At 36.9% G+C, this 23,864-nt stretch overlaps 1 protein-coding gene across 2 annotated transcripts in view; it reads left to right on the top strand.

Moving 5' to 3' along the window:
* The window catches only part of kif6 (kinesin family member 6), a 69,363-nt gene that overhangs the window by 12,701 nt on the left and 32,798 nt on the right, over nt 1-23,864 (top strand). For both annotated transcript variants that reach the window (XR_001426277.1, XM_015043115.1), the window contains exons 5-13: nt 302-411; nt 1,958-2,087; nt 4,908-5,114; nt 5,580-5,723; nt 6,223-6,309; nt 10,616-10,719; nt 12,204-12,309; nt 14,364-14,520; nt 20,850-21,500. Coding sequence is in view for 1 of the 2 variants with exons in the window: in XM_015043115.1 (XP_014898601.1) it covers nt 302-411; nt 1,958-2,087; nt 4,908-5,114; nt 5,580-5,723; nt 6,223-6,309; nt 10,616-10,719; nt 12,204-12,309; nt 14,364-14,520; nt 20,850-21,500 (1,696 nt within the window). In the remaining variant the exon portion in view is untranslated. The remainder of the gene's footprint in view (nt 1-301; nt 412-1,957; nt 2,088-4,907; nt 5,115-5,579; nt 5,724-6,222; nt 6,310-10,615; nt 10,720-12,203; nt 12,310-14,363; nt 14,521-20,849; nt 21,501-23,864) is intronic.

Genomic DNA, 23,864 nt, shown 5'->3' with positions numbered 1-23,864 from the left:
ATGTTCATGACAGGTGTTATGTCATGTTTATGACAGTGTCATGTTAGTCTTTTGCACACCTCTTCAAATAAAGTGTTACCCAGGTTACTTTGAACACATGTTACTTTTTTGGAAGTTAAGGAAAGTACCCTATGAGTTCTAACAGAATGTAAGTTTGATGAAAGTTTTGATTGTTGTATGTATGAATAGTTTTTTTTTTCTTGCTAAATGTTACATAGATTACGATCCACTAATAAAGAGTAATAAAATCTGATGGCTTGTACTCCTATCCTGTCTCAATTGATATAATTTTGCTCCACAGGAGGGCAGTATGATGTACACCATGCACATCTCCTACCTGGAAATTTACAACGAGGTGGGATATGACCTTCTGGATTCCCGATATGAGGCATCGCGACTGGAGGACCTACCGTCAGTTTTTCTCTCAAACATTTTTTTTCTTTGCCTTTGTAAATATACATTCTTAGTGGAAAAAATAAGCCATATGAGTCAAGCTTTTAGATTTTACATTAACTGATACATGAGTTTCAGTGTGGTAGTATGTATTTTTCATGTACCACTTCATTTTAAGTCACTTTCTGGACTAGAAGTCAAGGTTTTAGGTACCCACAAATCACAGTCTTCTGGAAATAGCCAGTGCCCGTTGTGAGCCATGCTGTGGCCATACTTGCTGAATCATGAAGAGGCAGTGGCAGTGACAATTGCCCCATTTTATGTCTGTCTCCATCTTTCCTTCACTCCCAATAATGAATGGTCTCCTTTCTTTCTGAAATTTTTGCACTACTTGATATTGCTTTACATTTGACTTTCCATCTGTTTTCATTACGCACTCATCTTCCCATCATCTGGATTCTTAAAAGTCTACAAATTACCCTCATTCATTCCATGTTTATATCATTTTTTCACAAAAGCCCAATAATCAAATTATATCTAAGGTTGGCTTGGTCGTTGCGGAAAATTAATCTGCCAGGACGCAGCTCTGAATGACAATAAGATTAATATTGTTTTATCAGACCACTTGAATTACCTACACATGTTAACATAATTATCTGCATGTGTTCTCCAATCATTCCTCCTGTTTGACAAGTCAGTCAAGGAGTTGCACTCTCACATCTCCGGTGGCTGGATGGAAATGATGTGGTAGGATCACGGGAGTAATTTAGTCCCATCTGTGTTTCAAATCGCCTGATGTGGGCGAGAAACAATCACCTGTTTGTTTTTAAGATCTGGCCCTGTCTGTTATCAAGTTATGAACACCCAGATAGATAAATCACATGTGAGACAAGTCTGCAGACCAGACTGTTTGGATTCAGTGCTGAGTGACGCCAAGGCCATGGGAGGTAAATGGATGACATAACTGGCACATTTGACGTTGTGCTTTTAGTTTTGTGTTAAATTTTGAAGTATGGAGTCTTTCAAGCTCTGACATTTTTATTTAATATGCCATGTTTACAAGAATCTAGGAATGAATCCTACTTTTCTTCCAAAAATAAAGAATAACGATGTTTGTAATCATATACAATGCCTTTCAAAATTCCATAATTCTTGAACTGTAATTTTTTTCACGTTACAGTCAAAAACTTCAATGTAATATTAGGATTTTATGTGGCAGTCAAAAACAAAGTAGAGCATAATTTTAAAATAGCATAAAATATACATGTGATTTCCAAAATGTTCTTTGTAGTTTCAGCTGCAAAGCTTTTGAGTAGAAAGAATAAAGTTTTTGCCCATTTGTTTTTCTAAAATAACTTTAAAAACAGATTGTCGTTTGGATTTAGGTGTGGTCTTTGACTAGGACATTTACCTCCACCCATCTTCTCGCTAACTTTGACCATTTTTCCTGTTTCTGCTAAGAAATCATCACCGGCTTTTGCACATTACAACATTTTATTCATGACTTCAGATTTTAATGTTGCATGATGTAATCTATAATTACATATTGCTCTTTTTTTGTCAGGAAAGTGATGATCTTGGAAGATACAGAACAGAACATCCATCTCAAGAATTTGTCTGTGCGGCAGTCTGGTAACGAAGAGGAGGCTCTGAATCTGCTCTTCCTGGGTGACACCAATCGTATGATTGCTGAAGTAAGAAAAAGGGAAACACACACGCCCACACACGCACGCTCACAGACACACACACAACACAGTGATCCTGGTCAAGACTGTAAACCGTAAGCAAAAATTCCACTGGCCACTTCCAGGGTAAGTGGCATAAGGAGTTATTGTTGTTGTTCCTAAAATGCAATATACATACTAAAAGCTACCTTAGTACCCTTCTAAAACATAATTTTAGTCCACAGTGGGCCTTTTTATCAGTTTCTTTGCCCAGTAAAAGCCAGCTTTCTCTCTGTAATTTATGTTTATAATGTGGTGCCTTTTCTTCACTCGCCCAAGCTCCCCTCACTGATGACAAGATGTGTGGTGGCTCAGCCTTAGTTTTTCAACATTACATTCATGAGGTTTTGGAGGGAAAAAGCCGATTGCACCTTGTTTACTCTTGTCACTGGTTTGCTGGTAAATACATGACAGTAAAAGTGGCCCAGATGATAAGGTTTCAGTCACAGACTGGTTGACGTTGACGTCAATTTTAGATGTGGTTGGGATTCTTCCATGAAACAAAAGCACGACTCAGAAATGTGATCGGACCTTAGTTCTTTATTAAGGGGAAATGTCAACTGAGGGGTATGTGTTGGACTTAATGCAATCCATTTGTTCTGTTCTACCCAGATGACACCCTTCTGGGTTCAATTCTGTAAAACTAAAAGGGGTATTTCATTGGAAACAGCTTAAAAGAAACGGAAATGAGCTTTGCTTTGGGGAGACCCCACAATCGTCCACCCACACAGAGACATTTGCTTGCTTGTCCTCTCTAGAATTCCATCTCTAGAAGTCCCCCAGAGTTTGAAACGAACAAAGAGCCCTTAACATTATTTATTTATCTCTGGCAGAATCCCCCAAGACGTTTGTTCTCCATAAAGAGTTTCAATAAAGTTAACAGCAATGCCTTCTTTCTTCTCATGATCCCATCCATGTGGATAAAAGATGACACATCCATTCATGCAAAACTCAGAGGACCATTAGCTCACTCGGTTTGAGAATTATTTTGGACTTAAAAAAACACATTTTAAATTCCTCACCCTTCTGTCAATGTTTTTGGGGATTTTTTTGTTTCTCCCATCTGGTCCTTTCTGACTCACTTTGTTGTCCAAATGTGTTCAAAGCTGCTTTTCTCCCTGCAGTGAAGGCTAACTTCGGTTGAACCTGTAGGAATGGATGCATTGCAGCTGGTCTAAATCTGGACTGCATACTTGTGTAACCTTTTTATGCATCTCACTTTTAGTCACCAGAATGTCCTTTTGTGATGTTCCCTTTCAGCACTGTGTGTGGTCAGAACAGCCGGTGCTGCAAACAGAGCAGCATGACTGCAATGCAGGGTGCATTTATGATTGTAGTTTATAGCTTGTTAAATTATAGATGTATGACACCTTCAGCATCATCTTAGGTTTTATGATCTGCTACACTTGCATAGCCTCCTTATACTAGGACCCTGTCATCACTAGTGATATGAAAATTAGATTTTTTTGCACACTCTCATCCATTATGGACAATGCGATCCCATTGATCGCATCTTGTTATTAACCATCATTATCTTGGGGAAAAGAACAAGACAGTTAGAGATCGGAGCAAATGCTGAGTTGTCTGCAGGGAACAGCTGGTAGATGTGACTATTAACTGTTCAATGCAAAAAGACATAACATTTTATCTACTTAATTTAGCTTGCTTACACATTTAAACAATTAAAGGTCATATGCGATTCACTCTTCTAACCTTTTCTTAAAATACCAGAATATTTTTTTTTTGTTTCTGTGTTTAATAAAATGTGGATTATATATATAATTTTTTTGTTAATTGTTTGTGTTAGTTTCAAAATATGGTGAACAATTCAGACATACAACTTTAACCTAATCTACATTAAAGTGCAGCTGTCGTTTTACACTTGTTTATCTGCGTTATTTTCGCTTTGCTGTGACTGAATGCATGCACAGAAGCACACTACCAGCTACAACAGTTAATAGGCGATGTCCAAACCAATAAGCCTTTTAGTGCTTTTTACATACATTTTCTTTGCGGCTCAAATGAAACAATCATGGTAATCCACAGAGCTCTAGTGGCACACAAACTAAAATTTTTTCCTGAGAATTTCTCCTCTGTCCCTGTTCATGACCTTACAGTCATGCCTTTTAAATACATAAAGGGTTCCTTTTCTAAACTATAAAAGCTGTCTCACATTTTTCTAGGGATACCCTCTGGACAAGTGCAGAGTGAAGGGAATTTAGTCTGAGGAAAGGGAGGACATCTGCAGGTTAAGATAGAGAAATGTCTGTCATGACCTGCTGTGACCCTAACAAGCAGGTGTTGGCACATTTACGTCAACTACTTAAGGCTAAGAGAAACCTTTTTTTCCAAATTGAGGGAGCTGAGATGTCATGTGTGAATTTATCTGACTTTTTTTTTTAACAGAGAAAGAACAAAAAGCTTTTCTTCTGCGAGGTCATTCTTAATCACAACATCATAATAACATAAATCTAGAGGCATGTGCTATTCCATTTAAGTTGTTGAAGTGGCTCAGGATAAGAAAATACAATGTAGTTTAGATTCCATCTGTTTTCCCTCTTAGTTAGGGTCTCGGGAGTCACCCATCCTCCTTTGGTTAAAGATGTTTTCATGTAGAAAGTGAGTCATAGTACCCTAATTCTGTCTCTCTCCTAAGACCATCCATAAGCCACCATTATCTGTGTACGTTGTGTCGGTCCACATGTTTGATGCTTTAAGAGGGACAAACAAGATCTATCAAAACTAACCCAAATGCCCTCTAATGTATCTTTTTGTTCTCGTCTTTCCCAGACCCCCATGAACCAGGCCTCCACTCGTTCGCACTGTGTTTTCACCATACATCTGTGCAGGCGTGAACCCGGCTCAGCTACCCTGCGCCGGTCCAAACTGCACTTGGTGGACCTGGCCGGGTCAGATCGAGTCAGTAAGACGGGCCTGGATGGGCAGCTACTCACTGAGGCCAAGTACATCAACCTGTCGCTCCACTATCTAGAGCAGGTATGCTCATCTTTATTTAAAGATCCTCCTGATTTTTAACCATTTTTTTCATCTCTTGAGGAAATAGTTTGTTAGTGATAAAGAACAACAATTTATTATGAAAAAAAGGTCTTAAGTTGTGTTTACAGAATAAAAAGGGGCAAAATATGACCTAAAACATTGCATCATAATGTCAAAATGCCCTGATAACACTATTCCTCTTCACACAACGACTTATTCCATCTGGTGTTCTTTTTGGAAATCATCTACATATCTATAATTGTTTAACCAAATTATGTTGTTGGATTGTGTTGCAAACTGAAAGAATTGATGTGTGTTTCTGCAATTTGAAAGGGAAACTAGGAACCATTTCTGCTTCCTGAATGTTTTTGTACCTATTTTCAGATTGTCTAACCTTTTTCTGATTGACTGTAAACACTCCTGTGTATCATAAAAGTGGGTTCATTTCCTGGTTCTTGTCCTCAGGTGATAATAGCCTTGTCAGAGAAGAATCGTTCCCATATTCCATATAGAAACTCCATGTTAACATCAGTCCTGAGGGACAGCCTGGGGGGGAACTGCATGACCACCATGATCGCCACTATGGCGGTCGACAAACGGAATCTAGATGTAAGTATCGGCATCCGTAACCCTGTTTTGGACACCGTATTCTGTTAAACCATTAGAAAATGTAAAACATGTTAAGGGGTAAAAAGAAATAGGGAGGAAAATAAGAAACCAATATATTTTCTGATGTCCAAGTTCATTTTGAAATGCCAGAATTTTCATGTGCCTCCAGTCACACCAAATCTTTAGGTTCATCACAGGTATTTAAAAACACATTTGGTATTCAACAGCACCTTGCGAGTACTTTTTGTTTTTAACACCTTACATAGCCTATGCTTTACAAAGCTCTTTTTTTTAAAGAAAAAACAAAACAATCAAACTTACACGTAAGAGATGAGTGCAAAATAATATCTACAGCAGCCTTCTATGGTAGTTCGCCATAGAAGACTGAGCTTATTTTGAAAACAGTGATTATTATCAAATCATTACATGAGTGTCTTTATTTTCTCCCTTATTGTCCTCCAGAGAAACAGCTACTGATTGTTAAAATTATTCTTACCAGGAGTCAATCTCTACTTGCCGCTTTGCTCAGCGTGTGGCTCTCATCAAGAACGAGGCCATATTGAACGAAGAATTGGATCCTGCACTGGTGAGACTGTCAGAGTCATGTTGCTCTGTGTTTGAAACAACACTTTAGCTGGCCCACGAACTACACAACCTTGACCATTCTAAAGTGGGTCGTCAGAACTTTGACATTGACTCTCAGTGTTACGAAACCTAAATGTTGATTAATTTTGGAATGAAATTATATTTCCTGTGTTAGTTCTGCTCCTCTCACAGCAGGAATTTTTGCATCTTACACACATGAATATCTATCTATCTTATGTTATTTAGACAGCTCACATGTCCTGTTTGCATTTTCTTTCTGTCCTGTTTACTTTTAATAAATTGTTGTTCAGCATATTTTATACAAATACATCACATTTTTTAGAGGAAACATTTCAGTAGGAAAATGTGCATATATTTATCTGCCAAGTTTCATGGAAAAGAGCATCGACTGAATTTAAGGGACTTTTAACCAGCCCCTTTAAAGTTCAATGACAATGTCACAGTTTTAGCTTTTCTTTGAAATTGTTGATTTATTTAATTTTATATGCCTATAACTTTGCATCCTTAAGAACGTTGTATTTAACTTTACCAGGCTTCTTTACTCCCTCTTGAAAGGCTTGAAAAATAATTAACTTGATTTTGGTCTTTTCTAGTTCTGAATAAATATGAGAAAAACAAAGTAGAGCATGAAAACTCTTCCTGTCCCACTGTCAACATGATAAACAACACAGTATATGTACATATAAAAAATCGTCATTTCAACTCAAATTATGCTCATTTTTAAATAAGACACGCATAGAAATGATCTATTGATTCACCTGCCCTCCCTCCCTGTAAAACATCTCATATGTAACACCTACGCATTGTGGGATGATCTAAAATTCATACTCAGATTTTGTATTTGTACTTAAGCAATGCCTTACAAAATTAGGAACTTTGAGTTTGGAGATGTAAAGAACTGGATTCTGCAACAGGCGGCTATGGAGGGACAAGTTGTTTTTTCAAGCTTTCACAATAGGTCTTAGTAACTTTGGCTAGTAATAATAAAGAGCCAGGCAATGTAGTGAGACATAGGAATACTAACTTTTTTAATAGCTGCAATAATTTTTAAATATTTTTCATTAAGTTCCAACAATAGAATAATACTAATAGTCCCAGTAATATTTCTTGAGATGATAAAAACAGTTGGGTTGTAAAGGTTTGATGGTTTTTCTTAACTTTCTTCATCTAAAATTAGATTTATTTATTTATTTATTTTATTTTTAAATAGCAACAAATTTCCTATGTTGTATCAAAAATATACATTTGCAGTTGTAATTGAGTAACTGTAGCTGGACTGTTGACAAAAATGACGACTCTGACTGAGAAGTTGTAGACCTTTAATACAGAATTGCAAATGTGAAAAAAAGATCCTGTTTTATACAACACCGTTTTTGACACGCTGAATACAATTTACAGTTTTTACCTTGTGAACATGTATCATAAATGTTACGTTACTGGTGTGTAGCTGAAAATCAACATGGTGTTGAAATGTCCCGCTGAGGGGATGAGTTGTGAGTCTTCACAGCTGTGTCCACGTCCTCTGCTTCCACCCAGATCTTCCTCAGAACCAACTGCTACTGTAATCCTGCTGCTAACATTTGGCTGTCCACTTGCAAACCCATGAGAGGTATTTTTATAAGAGTCTGCGGCTGGCCCCAGTAATTGTGACAGCGTCTGGCTGCTCCCATTTGGGTCTGACAGAGTTACAGCTTCAAGCAAACTCAACCTCCTTCCTCTGTTTATAAGTTTTATCTTGTCTTTTGCATTTTCTCCCCTGCTGCTGCTGCTGCCTGCTTACCATCTCTACACGAATAAGCATGAGTTGGAATAAAGCAAAGCCTGGAGTGTAATTTATAAATTATAAAAATGTCATTTATTGAGGTTCGGGATGTCACTTTACCCCGTTAGATTGACAGCTCCCTGCTGGACTTGCTCATTGTGGTAACTGATTTGAAAGCTGCAGTTTTCACATCACTATTATATTTGCCACATTGCCTAAGTAGTCTTGTGGTGCAGCCAGGATACTAAATGGATTTCTGAACAGTAGGAAACCAACCAGACCAGACAAAATATTTAGCGAGTCTTTCATGGAAATGGGAAAAAATGAGGTGTTGAAAGTGACCTGTGCTCCTAATGGAGTCTGCTGCAGTGACCTGACCATATTAGGGTGTTATTTTCTCTAAAGGCACAAAGGTCAGTTGTAGACCAAATGCTGGTTTATGTTTGCCAGTAGAGATTTTCTGCAGTCATTAGCTCTTCTAAGATGCCTCCACAACTTGCTGTTGCAATTCTTTTGTGTACCTTAGACAAAGACGACTCCAATTAGTAGATATCTGTGAAACTTCCTCTCACTGACCAACACGAGAGTTTGAGCAAGTGGGTGCAACATCTTCTCATGTGTTTTGGAGAAAGTTCAGTCAAGTGTTTCTGCTGTTAGATGCAATGAGTGCAGCCCTTGTTTACTTATTTTTGGGGAGGATAAAACTTGCCCACGTGTAGAAGGTAGTGGGAAATTGTGCCTCCTTTCCCCTCATAAAAAGAGGCCCCTGTAATAGCAACATGTTTGGAAGTGGGATGCTGTATACATGCATTTAAAGTGAAACCTGTGGTTATACTGCAATGCTTACAGTTTACTGTGGGTGGTTTGCGTGTACAAGAGGAGGAGGTATAATCTAAAGTAAGCGCTGTGTTAATGTTTTACATTTAATTGGGTAACCAGATAGTTAGAATTTAGGTGATGGCAGAGGTGTTCCGAAACTGCACATTTACAGTACCTAGCAATTGTAATAACACTCTTTGCACTTTTCCACATCTTTTTTAGATTTTATGAAACAAAAGTTTTTATTTTTTATATATATATATATATATATATATATATATATATATATATATATATATATAAAAGCATACACGTGTGGCATGTATTTGACTTTTTTTGACAGTTCGGTTGGATTAATTTTGTCTTGGTGAATTGTGCCATACTACTTCAATTTGCATACCAGTAACTGAACGGGCCTGAGAGAGCTGGTCAATGCCTGGGCTAAGGCGACTTTATTTACTAATTAGGTAATTAGGTGACACATGAAAGTAATTGCTTGCACTGGCCTAAAAAGGTTTAGTCCATCTTGAACCCAAGACTTCTTGCACACCTTGAACTGTATTTTTTTATTATTATTTTACATGTTCCAGACCTAGACTAAAGAGGTTTGAAGACAATGCTTGCCACACATTGACAGTTTTCTTTGACAAGACAAAATGTGAAAAAGTTCTAGAGCCTACTACTCTGTACATCTTCTGATATCATTACAGTGTGCTGCATAGGTGCCCTAACATGAGTTTGTACAAGAAAACCCAAAACTACCTCATCATTTTTATGACCTGGGTCATTTTTTAGCCTTAGAATATGTAAGTCTGCCATGGTACTGTGGTGCCCGTGTGGGATTTTTTTGCTCTGAAATAGACTGCACCATCCCGCTGACCAACAGCCGGTGGTCAGAGTTTTAAGGATGCAGCTGGGAGAATTACCATCAGAGCAGTGGTTCTAACAAAAAGAGACCAGGGAGCGGCTCTGGTGAAGGAACGGTCAAGCCATGATATTCAGTGTTGAAACATACGATATGGGGTGGATTAGGGGCACAATCATCGTTGAGCGGAGTGGCACCCACTCAAAAACCGCACCATAGCTGTGTTTTCGTTCTGTAGCATCTTGACTCAACAGCATCTGGGCATTTTGCTAGTTTTAGATCAGTTAAAATTACCACTGTTTAGTTTCTGTTAAATTGCTTAGTCTGACCTTTGACCTTGTATTAGCTATTACTGAAACTAGCCTAATTAGGACCTTTGTGTGAGGAACACTGCTGAGTTACTGGTACACAGTTGGTATCTTCTGCTAAAGATACCAACTGTGTACCAACTGCGTACATTTTTTTCATGAGAAATAACACTTTTCCTTCCACTTTTTATTTATGCATTACTTTTTCTGTCACATAAACATAAAACTAAAAACGGAGTTAGAATTGTATTTGCAATGTGACCAAAATATTCAAACACAGCTACAAAAGTCTAGCATTTCTCTGGCTGTGTTGCGTTGCTTTTTGCCCCAAGGACATCTGACATGAAGCCTCCCACTAATGCTGTGACTTCTGTTGACACTTCATAAAGGACCATGAACTCTACATTGTATTCTTTGGATTATAATAAAAGGCCAAGTAAACAGGACAGAAACTCTTCATTTGTGGACTTGGATTTTCCCCTCTTATTGTGTGTCATTTGTGACCTCCCACCTTACCTTTTGCATCTTTCAGCTCATTGCACGTTTGAGAAGAGAGATCCAGTTCCTGAATGAAGAGCTGGCAATTGTGACAGGAGAGCAGAGACAGGAGCAGCTAACTGCAGAGGAGATACAAAAGTATGCCTTCTCTGATTTTTCAAAAATGTCGTTTTTCTTTTCCAAAAAGCACCAAAAGTAGAACAAAACAAGCATCAAAATAAAGCAAACAAAAAAACAGATATATCTTGTCTGTGAAACAAAAACACATGAAATTACCTGTTCTGTTTAATATCATAAAAACTGAATGTCCAAACATTAACTCTGCATTTTTAGTTTATTTTTATTATATATCAACATGCCTCAGGTGTTCCCCTAAACAATCAGGACATCTTAGTCCTAAATGTCTGGAATTTTCTATTTCAAAATTTGGGAATTGCAAATACCTGAACAACCAAACATATGATTTATAAGAATTTATGATGTTCCTAATAGGTGGCTATTGCTTTTACTGATGGATATTCACCAGGACTTAATTTAGATTTCATCAACCGTCTTGGGCTAGACCACAGGTTTCATTAAAGACTTGGAAAATTCCCCCTTCAATATGGATGTGTTTCCTGTAGCTTTATTTGATTTCATCTTTAATTAGGTGACGTATCTCCTATTTATACCCAATAGGGGTTCACTTCGCAGTGGCAACCTGTAATGACTCTTGTTGCCACATTTAGCATCAATGATGAATGATGAGAGCCAAAAGTGCCACAATGTTAGGAATAAAAAATAGAAAATAATAATAAAAAAAAATGAATAAAAAAATTTATATAAATGAATAAAAAATTGCTTTTTGACTGTCGTTCTTGTCATTGTGGCCAGCCTCTTCTACAAAAATAGAGATTAGATTGAAGTTAATTTACATTTTTGATAGACCTAGTGCATATCTGTGAAGTGATAGAAAAAGGATACATGATTCTTGAAAATTTTGCAAATAAATCTTATGGGCTTGCATTTGTAAGCCCATAACCCAGTGCAACCAAATGCCCACATTGTTAATCACTTAAATAATTTAAACATTTAAATTGTTTGTAATGTAAAACTTTATATTTTACATTATATTAATTATGATTAGGAATATTTTTGTATTATTATTATTATTATTTGTTGTTCTTTGAAATAATTGTGCATGGCATCAAGGGATTTTCAGAAAACCAAAATCATAAACTCTTGAAGGGACCAGCATGTTTGTGTTAAGCCCTCCATCATATAAACCTGGCCTGTTTCTAAGCTGGACATGTAACAGAAAATCAAGAACCGCACATTGTCATGCCTGCATTTGATCCGTCTGGATGGATGTCTTCTGGTCTTTTCCAGTGGCTGCATCCGCATGTTGGGATGCAGTGTTTGGACTATCATTTAGCGGTAGTTTATCAACAGGTTGCTCCAGTGGAGCTGAAACTCACATTGATGTAAATAGTTTTCTTTCACGAGACCCACATTTTAAACTGCTTAGATGAAGCCGTTAACCATTTGAGTGCCTGTTAAGGGAATGTGATGGAAAATTATAACATGGATTTTGGCATTGCTAAAAGCAAGTCTGTGTTTGTTTTTGTGTCTTGGCTTTTTAGGTTGGGCGAGTTAGTCAAAGCCTTTCTGAATGATCCAGATCCAGATGTGACTCTCTCTCTGGGACCTGACATGAGAAAGATACAGCACTGTTTCTTTCTGATGAAGGTAAATAGTCAGTGCTGCCTCTGTTTGTGAAGTGACTGCAGAAATGTGTTTTGTATAGCTTACTTTTGCTTCTGGTCTTTTTATCCGTGAAATATGTCCTCCTTTTTTTTTTTTTTTTTATTTTTCTGTCTTGTCACTGTCACACATGATTCGCATCCTATGACAATTTCAGCAAGTTCATTTGTTTAACTTTTCACATTTCTATTAGAAAGTTATTGCTCTTAGCAGAACTCTTAAAAAACCCCAGAATGGATCTGATCACTTTGTCTTACTATTATCCAAATATGAATCTATGCAACAGTGTTAAAAATAACTAAAGTTTCATTTTCTTTTACATTACAGTGTTTTGCATAGTTTTGTTGGTGAATTGTTATTTGAAGTCATCTAAGAAATAAATCAGAACTCAAACTCAAGTTCAAAAACAAGTAAATAGGTTATTTAGAAGAACGTACATGTCATGAATTCTGGTGTACAAAGCGATATACATTATCCATGATGGATTTTACACCAAACAGTAAAATTTATGTTTCGTGAAGCTATTTTCTTTGTTATGGTGTCTGGACAAAATGATTGAGTGCAAATGTCAGTTTTTTTTTTTTATTTATTTGGACACCGTTTTACAAACAGAAAGTGTGTTCTGGCTGCTGCTGCTGCTTCTACTCCTGCTCCCGGTGGCCAAGAGAAAAAAAAAATAAAATAAAAAAAAAAACCTCTGCAATGCTCACTCTGGTTTGGTTGGAGCTGAAGCATCCACCAGATGCAGTGCCAGATCCCACATAGATATCTGTTTATATTCCCTACAGCTTGTTATGATGCACAAACTCTATCTCCTGTTCAGTTTACATTCCTGCAAGTAACACCTCACTTCGGTTCCAGCAATCCTGTTGAAATGTGTCTGGTTTAAATCCCATTTCCTTCTTCTTTGGTCCTGACGTAGGATTCCAATTATCTGCTTGTCCTTGTTTCAGGGTGAACGCTGATGTGCAGTTTTTTTTTTTTTTTTTTCTTTTTCATGATTGTTGGTGTTGACAATCACAGTGAGCTAGAGTTTCATAAATTTGCTAATCCAGCTGAGCTTCATGAGGTTTAACGAGCCTTGTAAAAGTATTCACTCCCCAAGAAATATTTCACATTTTGTCACTTTAAAGCCGTGAGCATAAAGTACAACATAAAGTGGAAGAGAAAAGGCTTCTTTTTCCTATTAAAATTCTGAACTTCCTCTTGCACTCCACAAATCTTGTTGAAATGGTTGAAAAACCTAGTGAGTTCCATCATGCATGGAGTGCTCCCAGCAAACATCTGGAAGAAAGTACTCTACTAACTCATATGAGGCAAATAGGAAAGGAAACTAGCACTTGGTGGTGGCAGCATCATCCTTTTGAGGATACTCGACAAAGTCAGCAAGTACAGCGAGGGTTCAAAAGAAAATTTCATAAATTCTGGAGGTTTGGTGGAAGCTCACTTTACAGTGGGCTATAGTGGGGAAAAGTCCCTAAATATCCTACCAGAGCTACAATGAAATTATTTATATCAAAGCATATGCGTATGTTTGAAATTCATTTGCTAACGCTTGCTGAGCGCTAACGCTTTCTACCCTTCTCGGCATTTTAACCTCACACTTTTCACAAATTAGCACACGCACCTATTTTACACCAGCACACATTCACACTCAGACACCATGATAAATAACCAAAAAGGCTTAAGATCTAACAAACACATGTTCTTATATTTGTGACCTGTCTTTTTTGTTTCCAGATGCAGCTATGATTTAATAAAGTCAGTAATACAGTTAAGCTCTTCTTTGTTGAGCAAAGCTGCCCTGTGACATGAAAGCAACCCGCTTCTGCATATGACATACATGAAATGTATACTTCACTATAGTCTCCTTCTGGAGTTTGGGGTATTTCTACATCCAAATGTTACAGATTTAAAAATATGGCAATACTTTTTCAATACACTATAATTTCAAAAGACAGTATATTTAAGTGTTTGAAAAATTTTGAGAACCCACTGTCACATTACTAACAATATCTCTCTGTTTTCTTTTTTTACAGTCAGTGATTTTGGACAAAAAAGGTGCCAAAACTGGACGCAGTGATCAACAACCGCTACCAACAGGAAGTCGAGAGAACTCCCAAATCAGCAATTCCAGTTCAACAGCAGAACTGACCAAACTGAATGAAATGCTTAAACAACGTGACAATGAGATCAGTATCCTTTGGCATTGTGACCCAGCTGCAATAATCTTTAGTTTCTGACTCTTTTTCTGACGATTGTTTTATGATGAAACACATAGTTGATCGATAAGCTATCATTTTTCAGAGCCATATAAAGTTAACAGCTATTGACAATTTTTCTAGAGTAAAATTGGCTTTCTGGATTGTTAAGCTTGCTGATCTCTGAGTAGATTTAAAGGTGTTTGGTTCAATCTATGTTCAAGTAATCAAATTTATTTGATTAAATTTGATTAATTTATTTGTTTTGGCTTTAGAAAAACTTTAGGATTAATAAAGCAACATAAAGGAAAAAACTGTATAGACAAGTCAAACATGGATTGGATTGTTCGACACTTAAAAGAGTGTCGAACAATCCAACAAAGTTTGCAACACATGAAAGCTTTACTCTATTTGGACAACAAACAGAAAATGAGTCTTAGTTTTCCACAAAAAATAACTAAACCCTTGTCTGCTTTTATTCTCATGGAGATGGACATGTCAAGTTGAATGTCCCGTTACACTTCTAAGCTTCAGTTCTGTTACGTACAATAACTCATACACTCATCAAGCTTAATTGTTCCACAAGAACAAGGGATTGAAATATTTTTAACTATGTCACTTTTTGAACTGTGGCAGCACTCTCTATCAAACTGGAAATATCTAATTTATTCCATTTCTTCCTTCTTTCACTACTGACACAAGAATTTAGGAAAATTATAGACAATTTACGAAGTATAGGAATTACAGACTAATTCCAGTAATAGGGTAATTTGCTGTTTTCCTCACTTTTATCAGGAAAGTCTTCCTTGCAGAACTTTGGTTTATTATTATTGCAAAAAATATTTGTTTAAATAACTTCTTTGCACACACATAATGTACTTTTAATATTACTACATTCTTGCCAAGTGCTCCACAAATCCAAAAATATCTTGAAGTATTTGCTCAGATATGTTTTCATGTCATGGCTTCTGTTAATGATAAACACTATTGATCATAATTATAGTTCTTAGGCTTGAATATAAGATTTCTGAAGACTTTAAGGGTTTATTCTCCACTCTACCCCTCTCGTTGTGGTTTCTCAATAAATCCCAGCACATATGTAGGAAAACTTGAGATATCTGCTTGATTATTTAACCCGCCAAACCTCAGCTCACTAAAATAAACTAAATATTATCATGCAGATATTTTAGCATAGTGTTTCTTGGACCACATGTGTGTAATGTGATTTCCTCACTTTGTATATTTTCCCCTCTCAAACTGTCACTCCCTGGTTTTCATGGGATGCAAATGTGGACCACTTCAGTGCCCCTATGCGTGTCAGAAAGCATATACTTCAGGTGGTAATGCTCCCACGCTACTGACAAAGTATGTTGTCTTTATTTTCTTTCATTGGGGAGTTTGTATATTTAAATGCAGCAGCCTAAACTGTGAGTCTGTCAGTCATGGTGGTCTGTCTGCAGTACGTAACAGTATAGGCTGACCATGCTTATAGGCGTGCCATCGCTTCCAGCCGCTTGTATTTACCAGCTCATCCCCCTGGTGTCCATGCCTCTAAGTGTTTCACACCTTTAACTTTACTGTGCCAAAGGTGTTTGCAGCAGCCACCAGTGCTTGTGCTGCGGGCTCACACTTCCCACACTGACAAATGGTCTTTATAGGGTTAATTGCAGGAATGTTGCCTGTAAAAGTGTATAACTATCCACTACCCACTGGAAGGGAGTCGGAGCACCTGGTAATGCTTAGCTGGCTCTGCTGGTGGGATGAGGCATATGCTAATACATGATGATGGAACAACAAAGGCAACCAATAAACATTGGGGTGACATTGCATTCTCGTGACTAACCTTAGTTGTTGTGGTATCTGGCATGAAAAGTCAACGAACGCACAACAAACTGTTTAGGGTCTGATTTATTTGTGATGCTATAAACAATCTCGTCTTGGCAGTGTTATGACTTATGGGTCAAACCAAATGGGGCTAATGCTTACAGCATTCTAGCGCAGTTAGATCTACTTTACACGATATAACACATGGGCCTCCAATGCCAGTCTTTGAGAGCATACCGACACTATGACATTATGCAGATTAGTAAACTTGAACGGATCGAAACAAAGTCTTATGACATATATGAAAACATATAGTAGTAGTGATAACTACTGGTATTACCTGATAACTTAAAGCAACAATTAACCCCTTTATATGTTTCCTCTTGTTTCATCTCATTGCAACAAACCAAACTGTACATTTGACACATTCTACCCTTTTATCCATTGACAGAATTTAGTGTAGTTCTAGAGATCACACAAAGCCTGGGAGGTTTACTTATATTCACTCTTAGCCGGATTCCTATGATTTGTGCAGTATAACACAGGATTTATATTCTACTTATGGACTTTTTAGAGTTTTCAGCAGAAGAGCCAAACTATTCATCAGCCATATTTTGCAGCTGTGGTGGAAACTGAGGATAAAAGATTGAACAAGAGCTCTCTCTCTGGGCTATAAAGTGGAACAACTCAGTTTTCTTGCAGAAAAGAAGAGATGTAGTATTCACAACGGACAGATGGCTCAATTAAATTTTTTGTGGTGCACTTCTGTTGACTGTATCCCAAAAATATTTGGTTTATGCAATGGGGGTGACTTATAATGTCTTATTCCGTCTTTTGGATATCTCCAAACCTTTTAGCAGGTCAAAAGGTTACATAAATTCAGGAACATATCGTTCCTGAATTTTGTTTGCTCCATTTTGTCTAAAGAATTAATTATTCTGCAGGGATTTGAGCAGAAGACAGTCTAATAATTTAAATCAGCATAACTGTGAACCCATCATTATTGAACATTGGCTTTAACTGCTCTGAAGAAAATCTTCTGTATTTATTAACCCTTGTGCGTGCGAGGACTGAGGCAAATGTAGAGGACTGAGGCAAATGATACAAGTTTTATGTGTGTGGGGTCGGTTGGACCCCATTTCTAGACACATGGGTTAACTTGTTAGAAATATATTATCTCATTTCAGATGGGCCTCATGCAGCAGTATCCCAACAGTCTTTATAGTCTATATAGTTATCACTAGACCTTTTATTGAGTTTATGAATATGCTAACATTTTAATCAGACCTTAGAAGGTCCATATTGTTTGCTGCTTAGCTTTAATTTTATTAATATTGTTACCAAATGGGTCAAGATATGGTTTGAATACTGAATGCAGGCAGGAGTTTTTATAGACGGCCACTTTTTTTTTTTTTTTTTTTTAGACAAAAGTGCTTATTGCATAAGATTATCTAAATTGTAGCTTTTGCACACTGGAACTGTTAATTATACTGATTATGTGTAAACATTTAATTGCTTGCAGAGAGTGTTGTGTTAACAGAAGAACTGGCATTGGCTTGTCAGCCGTGTCTGCTGGCCTTATTCTACCTTTTGTAGATCTGTCCTATCCTCTGCTTCAAATCTATTTTCTGATACTTTGGATACAAACGTGTATTTTCTGATATACTTTGTATCCAAAAGACATGTGGATATTTAATATTGGTAACATTGTAGAACCTAAAGGTACAGAGGTGCAGTGCCTTGTGAAAGTATTCACACCTCACAGCCACAAGCATCGATTTATTTTATTAGGATTTTCTGCTTTTCAAATTTTGTCGGATATTCTGCATTAGCTTTTCTTTCTTTGAAAACACAAAACATTTTGGTTTATTAAAAGTTACTTATAGAGAACCAAGATGATCATATTGAGATTTAGACACTGAGAGCACAACTGGATAGTTTTTTAGACTTTCAGTGCGAGAAACGGAAGGGATGTTATAATTGCAATTTAGAGAATGATCTTGACCAGGATTTTTAAAAAGCTTCACCAGAAGCTAGTTTGAAACAGTAGTAAGGTAGTCATTTTTTAATTGCACTTATAATCAAATGAATATGAATGCAAGCTATTAATTTAAGTTTTCATCAGTAATAAAATACTTATGCCGTACACTGAAATTGTAGCAGTTTGTGGTACATTTGTCAGCAGTTACTTTCAAAGTACTTTTATTTTCTGTGATGTCATTGGACAGTTTAATGAGGAGAGTTGAGACAGATGAGGAGAGTGCTTTGTGACTGAGTTTGACCACAAAATGTTGAGTAAATAACATGCAAAGCGGTCCACAGATCTTACGTGAAACCCCACAGAAGTTTTCAACAGTCACTTGAGTTTTGTGGTCAACTTCATCATTATGGGATCTTGGTATTAAAAAAGCAGCAATCCAAGGTAATAGCTTGTATGAATTGATAATTATTTATATTATTAACTGTCTAACTAAATAAGGGAAATTAATACAAGTGTGGTTTTAGAGAAGATTAAACACAGGCTGTATTCAAATATGATCAACAGATTGATATATTGATGTGTGATCTAAAAAAATAATGGATTAGTCTAATCTAACCAATAATCAATTAGTTTTTATTGTTACTTTTTTTTCTATGAATAGTCTGACACCCAAATAGAAAAACACCTGGAACAAATACATTTTACATTAATACATAATTTATTATTTTACAAAGAAATAACATTTTTTTAAATATACTTGTAGAATAAAGAGGGTTAGAAGTAGTTTTTAAATAATGGATGGTCTATTACAAATTGTAATAGAGGGCAGACTGTGTATTATCAACAAGTAAAATTATTGAAGTCCTCAGAAAAGTTGTATTTTTCCATAAAACTTGGCCTTTGTAGGGTATTTGATATATTGGGATTGGCAGTTTTGGGAATGGTTGGTTTTCGCTGGAAACATTTTACCACCACTGACATCCCTTTTGTGTTGACTGACAAGGACATAGAGTAACTTCTCCAGCCCCTTTAGAAAATTATCTACTCATCATCCAAAAAATTACTCTAATTTGAACATCCCACAATATCTGGTGACCACGATAGTTACAGTCTTGCCACAAAGATGTCTGTTATTCTCACTGTAAGAAAACCGAATAGCTCACTAATGTGCAGTGTGACTTTAAATTATGGGTTTGGATTATGGCATCAAACGCACTTCCATTGACATTGTCGTGGGAGTTGCAATAATTCCCAACTGTTTGATAGTTCATTCATGTACAGATGTGTTCCCAAACATGTCATTCATCCTCTCATTTTCACCAGTCAGTTTCTTACCAGACAGTGCCCTGTCCCATAAAATAATTCACAGACCTTAAACCTTTAGTCTCAAATTTCCACGCAGATGTTTGATTTATTCTTGACAGATTTTATGGTTGAGGTCATTATAAAGCAGTTCATACTTATGAATTCATACTTGTGAAGTGAAATTAAAATGATATGTGACTTTAGAAATGTTTTGCAAATAAGACATTTAGAAGTGTGGCCTTCATTTACCTTCATCCCCCTGAAACAATATCTTGTAGAAGCATCTCGTGTTGCAGGATTTTTGGGATATGTCCCTACCAGCTTCATAATGTCCTGCCAGAGTTTGTCAACTGGATTTAGATATGGACTTTGAGTGAGCCATTCATTCTAACATATGAATATGCTTTTATGTAAAGCTTTCCAAAGCAGCTTCTCTTTTCCATATTTCATTGTGGAGTTGTTGATTTTATTGTAATATGCTGTGTTAGTTTTCAGTTACGGTTTAACTTTGTAGCATATCTTTGAAGCTATTGCCATCCACGTTCTATTAGGAGTCTTTCTAATGCTCCATGAGATTTTGAAGTCAATATGTTTTCTAATGTAGTTTTGCTTTAAGCTTCTTTTAAAACTTTACGATCACACCTGATATGTACAACCAAGGAACATATATGTGATATGTTCCTTGGTTGCTGTGATGCTGTTTGTTCAATAATGTCCTCTGACAAAAACCTCTGAGGCCTTAACAGATCAACTGGATTCACAGATTAAATTACACAAGGGTTTCTGAAGACAATTCCTTTCACTGGATTTGATATAGCGGTATTAGAGTAAGGGAAAACTAAAAAGTAGTAAAGGATATTGTAATATCTGGACAGTATCACTGCTGTCCTTCTGGATCTTCTGCTCTTCACTAATTAATCCCAGACCATGACACCATTCCAAGTCTCTAATACCAGATACTGAGGACATGTCAGCACCCTAAGATGTCATTATGGAAATTTATGATCAACTTGAAAAAAGTCACTTGTGAGTTGGATTTTACAAAAAGAGCATAAAGTCTAAAATTAGCTCTTGGGGTGTTCCTAAATATCTGTCCAGAGATGTTTATTTTAACCTTTTTATTTTTGTTCTTTGTTCTCATTATAATGCATTGGCTATTAAGTTAAATATGTTGTCCTTGCCACGTTTGCTGAGTCTTTAACCAGTTGCTGCAGGTATCCTTGTGAGAATACTGAAGAAAGAAAAGGAAAGAGCAGATGATGCCATCGCACGGCTTGCTTACATTACTGATGCCAAAGTGCTGTCCTCGTTGAAGTCCTCGAGCACGCAGCCTGTTTCACAGCCTAAAGAAACAAATATGGAGACATTTTTCAAAAACTATGGAGGAAAAGGATTCACAAGGCTTCACTTGAGGAAAGGAAATAAAACTTCATCAGCAGACTATAGTGAAAGAATGTTTAGAATGCCACAGTTTAGCATACGAAAGGCTGACATCTCTGCCACAGGCCATGCGCCTCAACCATATCCAGTGCTTCAGAATAATGAAGGGGATAATAAGACCTTTACAGAGGATCATGGTGGGAAGGTTTCCACAGTGCCACAGTTGGAGGAGCAACACGTGGACACATTACCAATGGACCAAAGAGAAGAAGTGTGCACAGGCTCTTGGTTTAGCGAAGGAAACCTGAACAGCTTTGGAGGTGACCAGGAAGGCCAAGCATCAACAGCAGTTCAGTTGAAAGTGGAAAACATGGTAACTCTGCTGTCAGAGGACCACAAAGTGTCCACAATGCCACAGTTTAGAGGAGAAAACACGGAAACGGTTCCAGCGGGACGAGGACGAGCTGGGCAGTATATGAAAAGAGGTACTTACACGTTTTGTTCTTTCTCTATTTTCAGAAACACGATTTTAGTAATGATATAGTCTTGTTTATGACACTTCAGTTTTAGCAGAGTAGTTCCTCAGTTAAAAACTAAAATAATGTTATGATATTAAAAAGTGGCCACTTTATTACTTGCACTTTGCTGGATCGTTTTTAGAATTACCTTACTTCTTTCTGGTTTTGATTAAGCGTATTGTGCAGAAAAATCTAGAACAGGTACGCCGTAAAGGCAGAATAATAAGGACTCCTAAACCTACAATTGTGGCAAGCAGCCAATCAGATTGTTGAGCTTGAAGTTTCCAAAATTGTAGCTGTTCACTGCCACCAGGCAGCAGTAAATACGGCTAAAAAACTTTCAGAAAAAATTTCAACGTGACATCCAACCTTCCAGATCTGGATCAAGAGATAAGTTTGTGATAAATTGGGTGCTGAGTCTTCAGGCAGGTGATCTCTCTCAGCTGGAATGTAGGCAGTCATGTAGACTGTGGCTGTCTATTGTGAGCTGTGGGCCGTGACCAGGATCTTGGATTCCGGATCTGACTTCACACGTCTTTAATTTCTGCAGAATGCAAACTGTGGGACTGTGGGATAATTAAAAGATTTTTTTTTTTCAAACTGTCTTGTTGTCTCAGCAGAGCAGCTGTAGACAGCACAATATATTAGACATGTTATTTTGTTGCTTGTAAAAACCTGATGAGTTTGAAAATTGTAATTCTCAGTGGCTCATGGTGGGTGTAGCAGAGGCCAAGAGGACTTTGCAATATTTATCCAAACAGAGTTCAGACAGTATCTCATTGCAATAGAACCTCTATTCAGCTTAGTTTGCAGTTTGTAAATCCACAATAATTGCTTAAAAACACTTATTTGCTTTGTTTTCCTTCTGGTCACTGTGTGCTGGAAACAATTTCAAACATGAACTAATGAACCAGACTGCTGGTCAATTTCGTCTTAAATTGATTTCCTGACATCAATTTAAGATTTCAAGCTTAAATTGATTAGTTACCCTTTCCTTTTTTTCTCTGGCACACAGATTATGATCTAAACCTTTGAAGATAATTACAACGTTCAATTGCAACACTTAACACAGCAGATGTTTGTACATTGTCAGTATTGTTTTTCTAGCTATTTAAGTGAAACAAGAACTCAGAGGTTGCTGACATTTAAGACAGTTGAGCTTTCATGTTTCAAGCCAGAGGCAACAATTATTTGGCTTTTCCTGGTTAAGTTTGCTTCAGTGGAGCTTTAAGTGTGATGATAAACTCGGCCCCTTTAAAAAGTTTGGTCATAGCCATCGAGCATTGATGTGCGAGCCAGAAACTCATGAAGCTGTGCTGTTGTCTGTCCGAACCACAGCTCCCTCATATGCTTTGACATTTTTCTGCAATAGTGCCCAGCTTTGGTAATAGAGCGAACAAAATCGGGTCCCTGCTGAAAAACAAACACATGTTTTAACTCAGACAGGATTGATGATCAGTCATATAAAGGGGCAGAACAGAAGGAAGAGCTCCGAGGGATGTCCTGCAAACCAGCAATTTATAAAACCACTGATAAATCACGTGCAACCTTCATAAATCACTTTGTCATGTCGTGCCATGAAGGCTAAACTCTGTCATCCAAGTGGTCTTTGCAGGGAAATTAAAGTTTCTGCCAACTTTCTTTGTCCAATTAGGACTCACCATTAATAAATCGCTCTCCCTTTTTGATGGGGGTAAAAAAAAACGGTAACACTTTATTTGAAGGGGGGTGAATAAGACTGACATGACACTGTCATAAACATGTCATAACACCTGTCATGAACATGAATAAGCCTTCATGAATATTTATGACTGTTGTCATAAAGCGTCATTCGGTAAATTATGACACTTTTAATACAAAGTTGACATTATTCAAAATGTCTTTGTTATGACAACTTGACATTAACCAAGAAATCATTACTGTTATAAATTTGTTATAAAAGTATTACTGATTTCACTTTAAAAATTAGATAACTTTGTTATTAAAGGTAAAGTTTAAACAGTAATGATTTATTGGTTAATGTCAAGTTGTCGTAACAAAGACATTTTCAATAATGTCAACTTTGTATTAAAAGTGTAGTAATTTACCGAATGACGCTTTATGACAACAGTCATAATTATTCATGAAGACTTATTCATGTTCTTGACATGTGTTATGTCATGTATATGAAAGTGTCACGACAGTCTTATTCACCCCCCTTCAAATAAAGTGTTACCAAAAAAACTAATGAGCTCACTATTTTTATTCAGAATCCATTGTCCTGTAGCCATTGATGAGTTGCTAACACAATGTTACAGTCAGGAGTTATTCATTTCTAGAGATATCAGTTTT

This window comes from Poecilia latipinna, unplaced genomic scaffold (genome assembly GCF_001443285.1).
Source record: "Poecilia latipinna isolate Pla-1442-1.1 unplaced genomic scaffold, P_latipinna-1.0 Scaffold617, whole genome shotgun sequence".
Lineage (NCBI taxonomy): Eukaryota > Metazoa > Chordata > Actinopteri > Cyprinodontiformes > Poeciliidae > Poecilia > Poecilia latipinna.
This window is presented reverse-complemented; position numbering and strand designations above follow the sequence as displayed.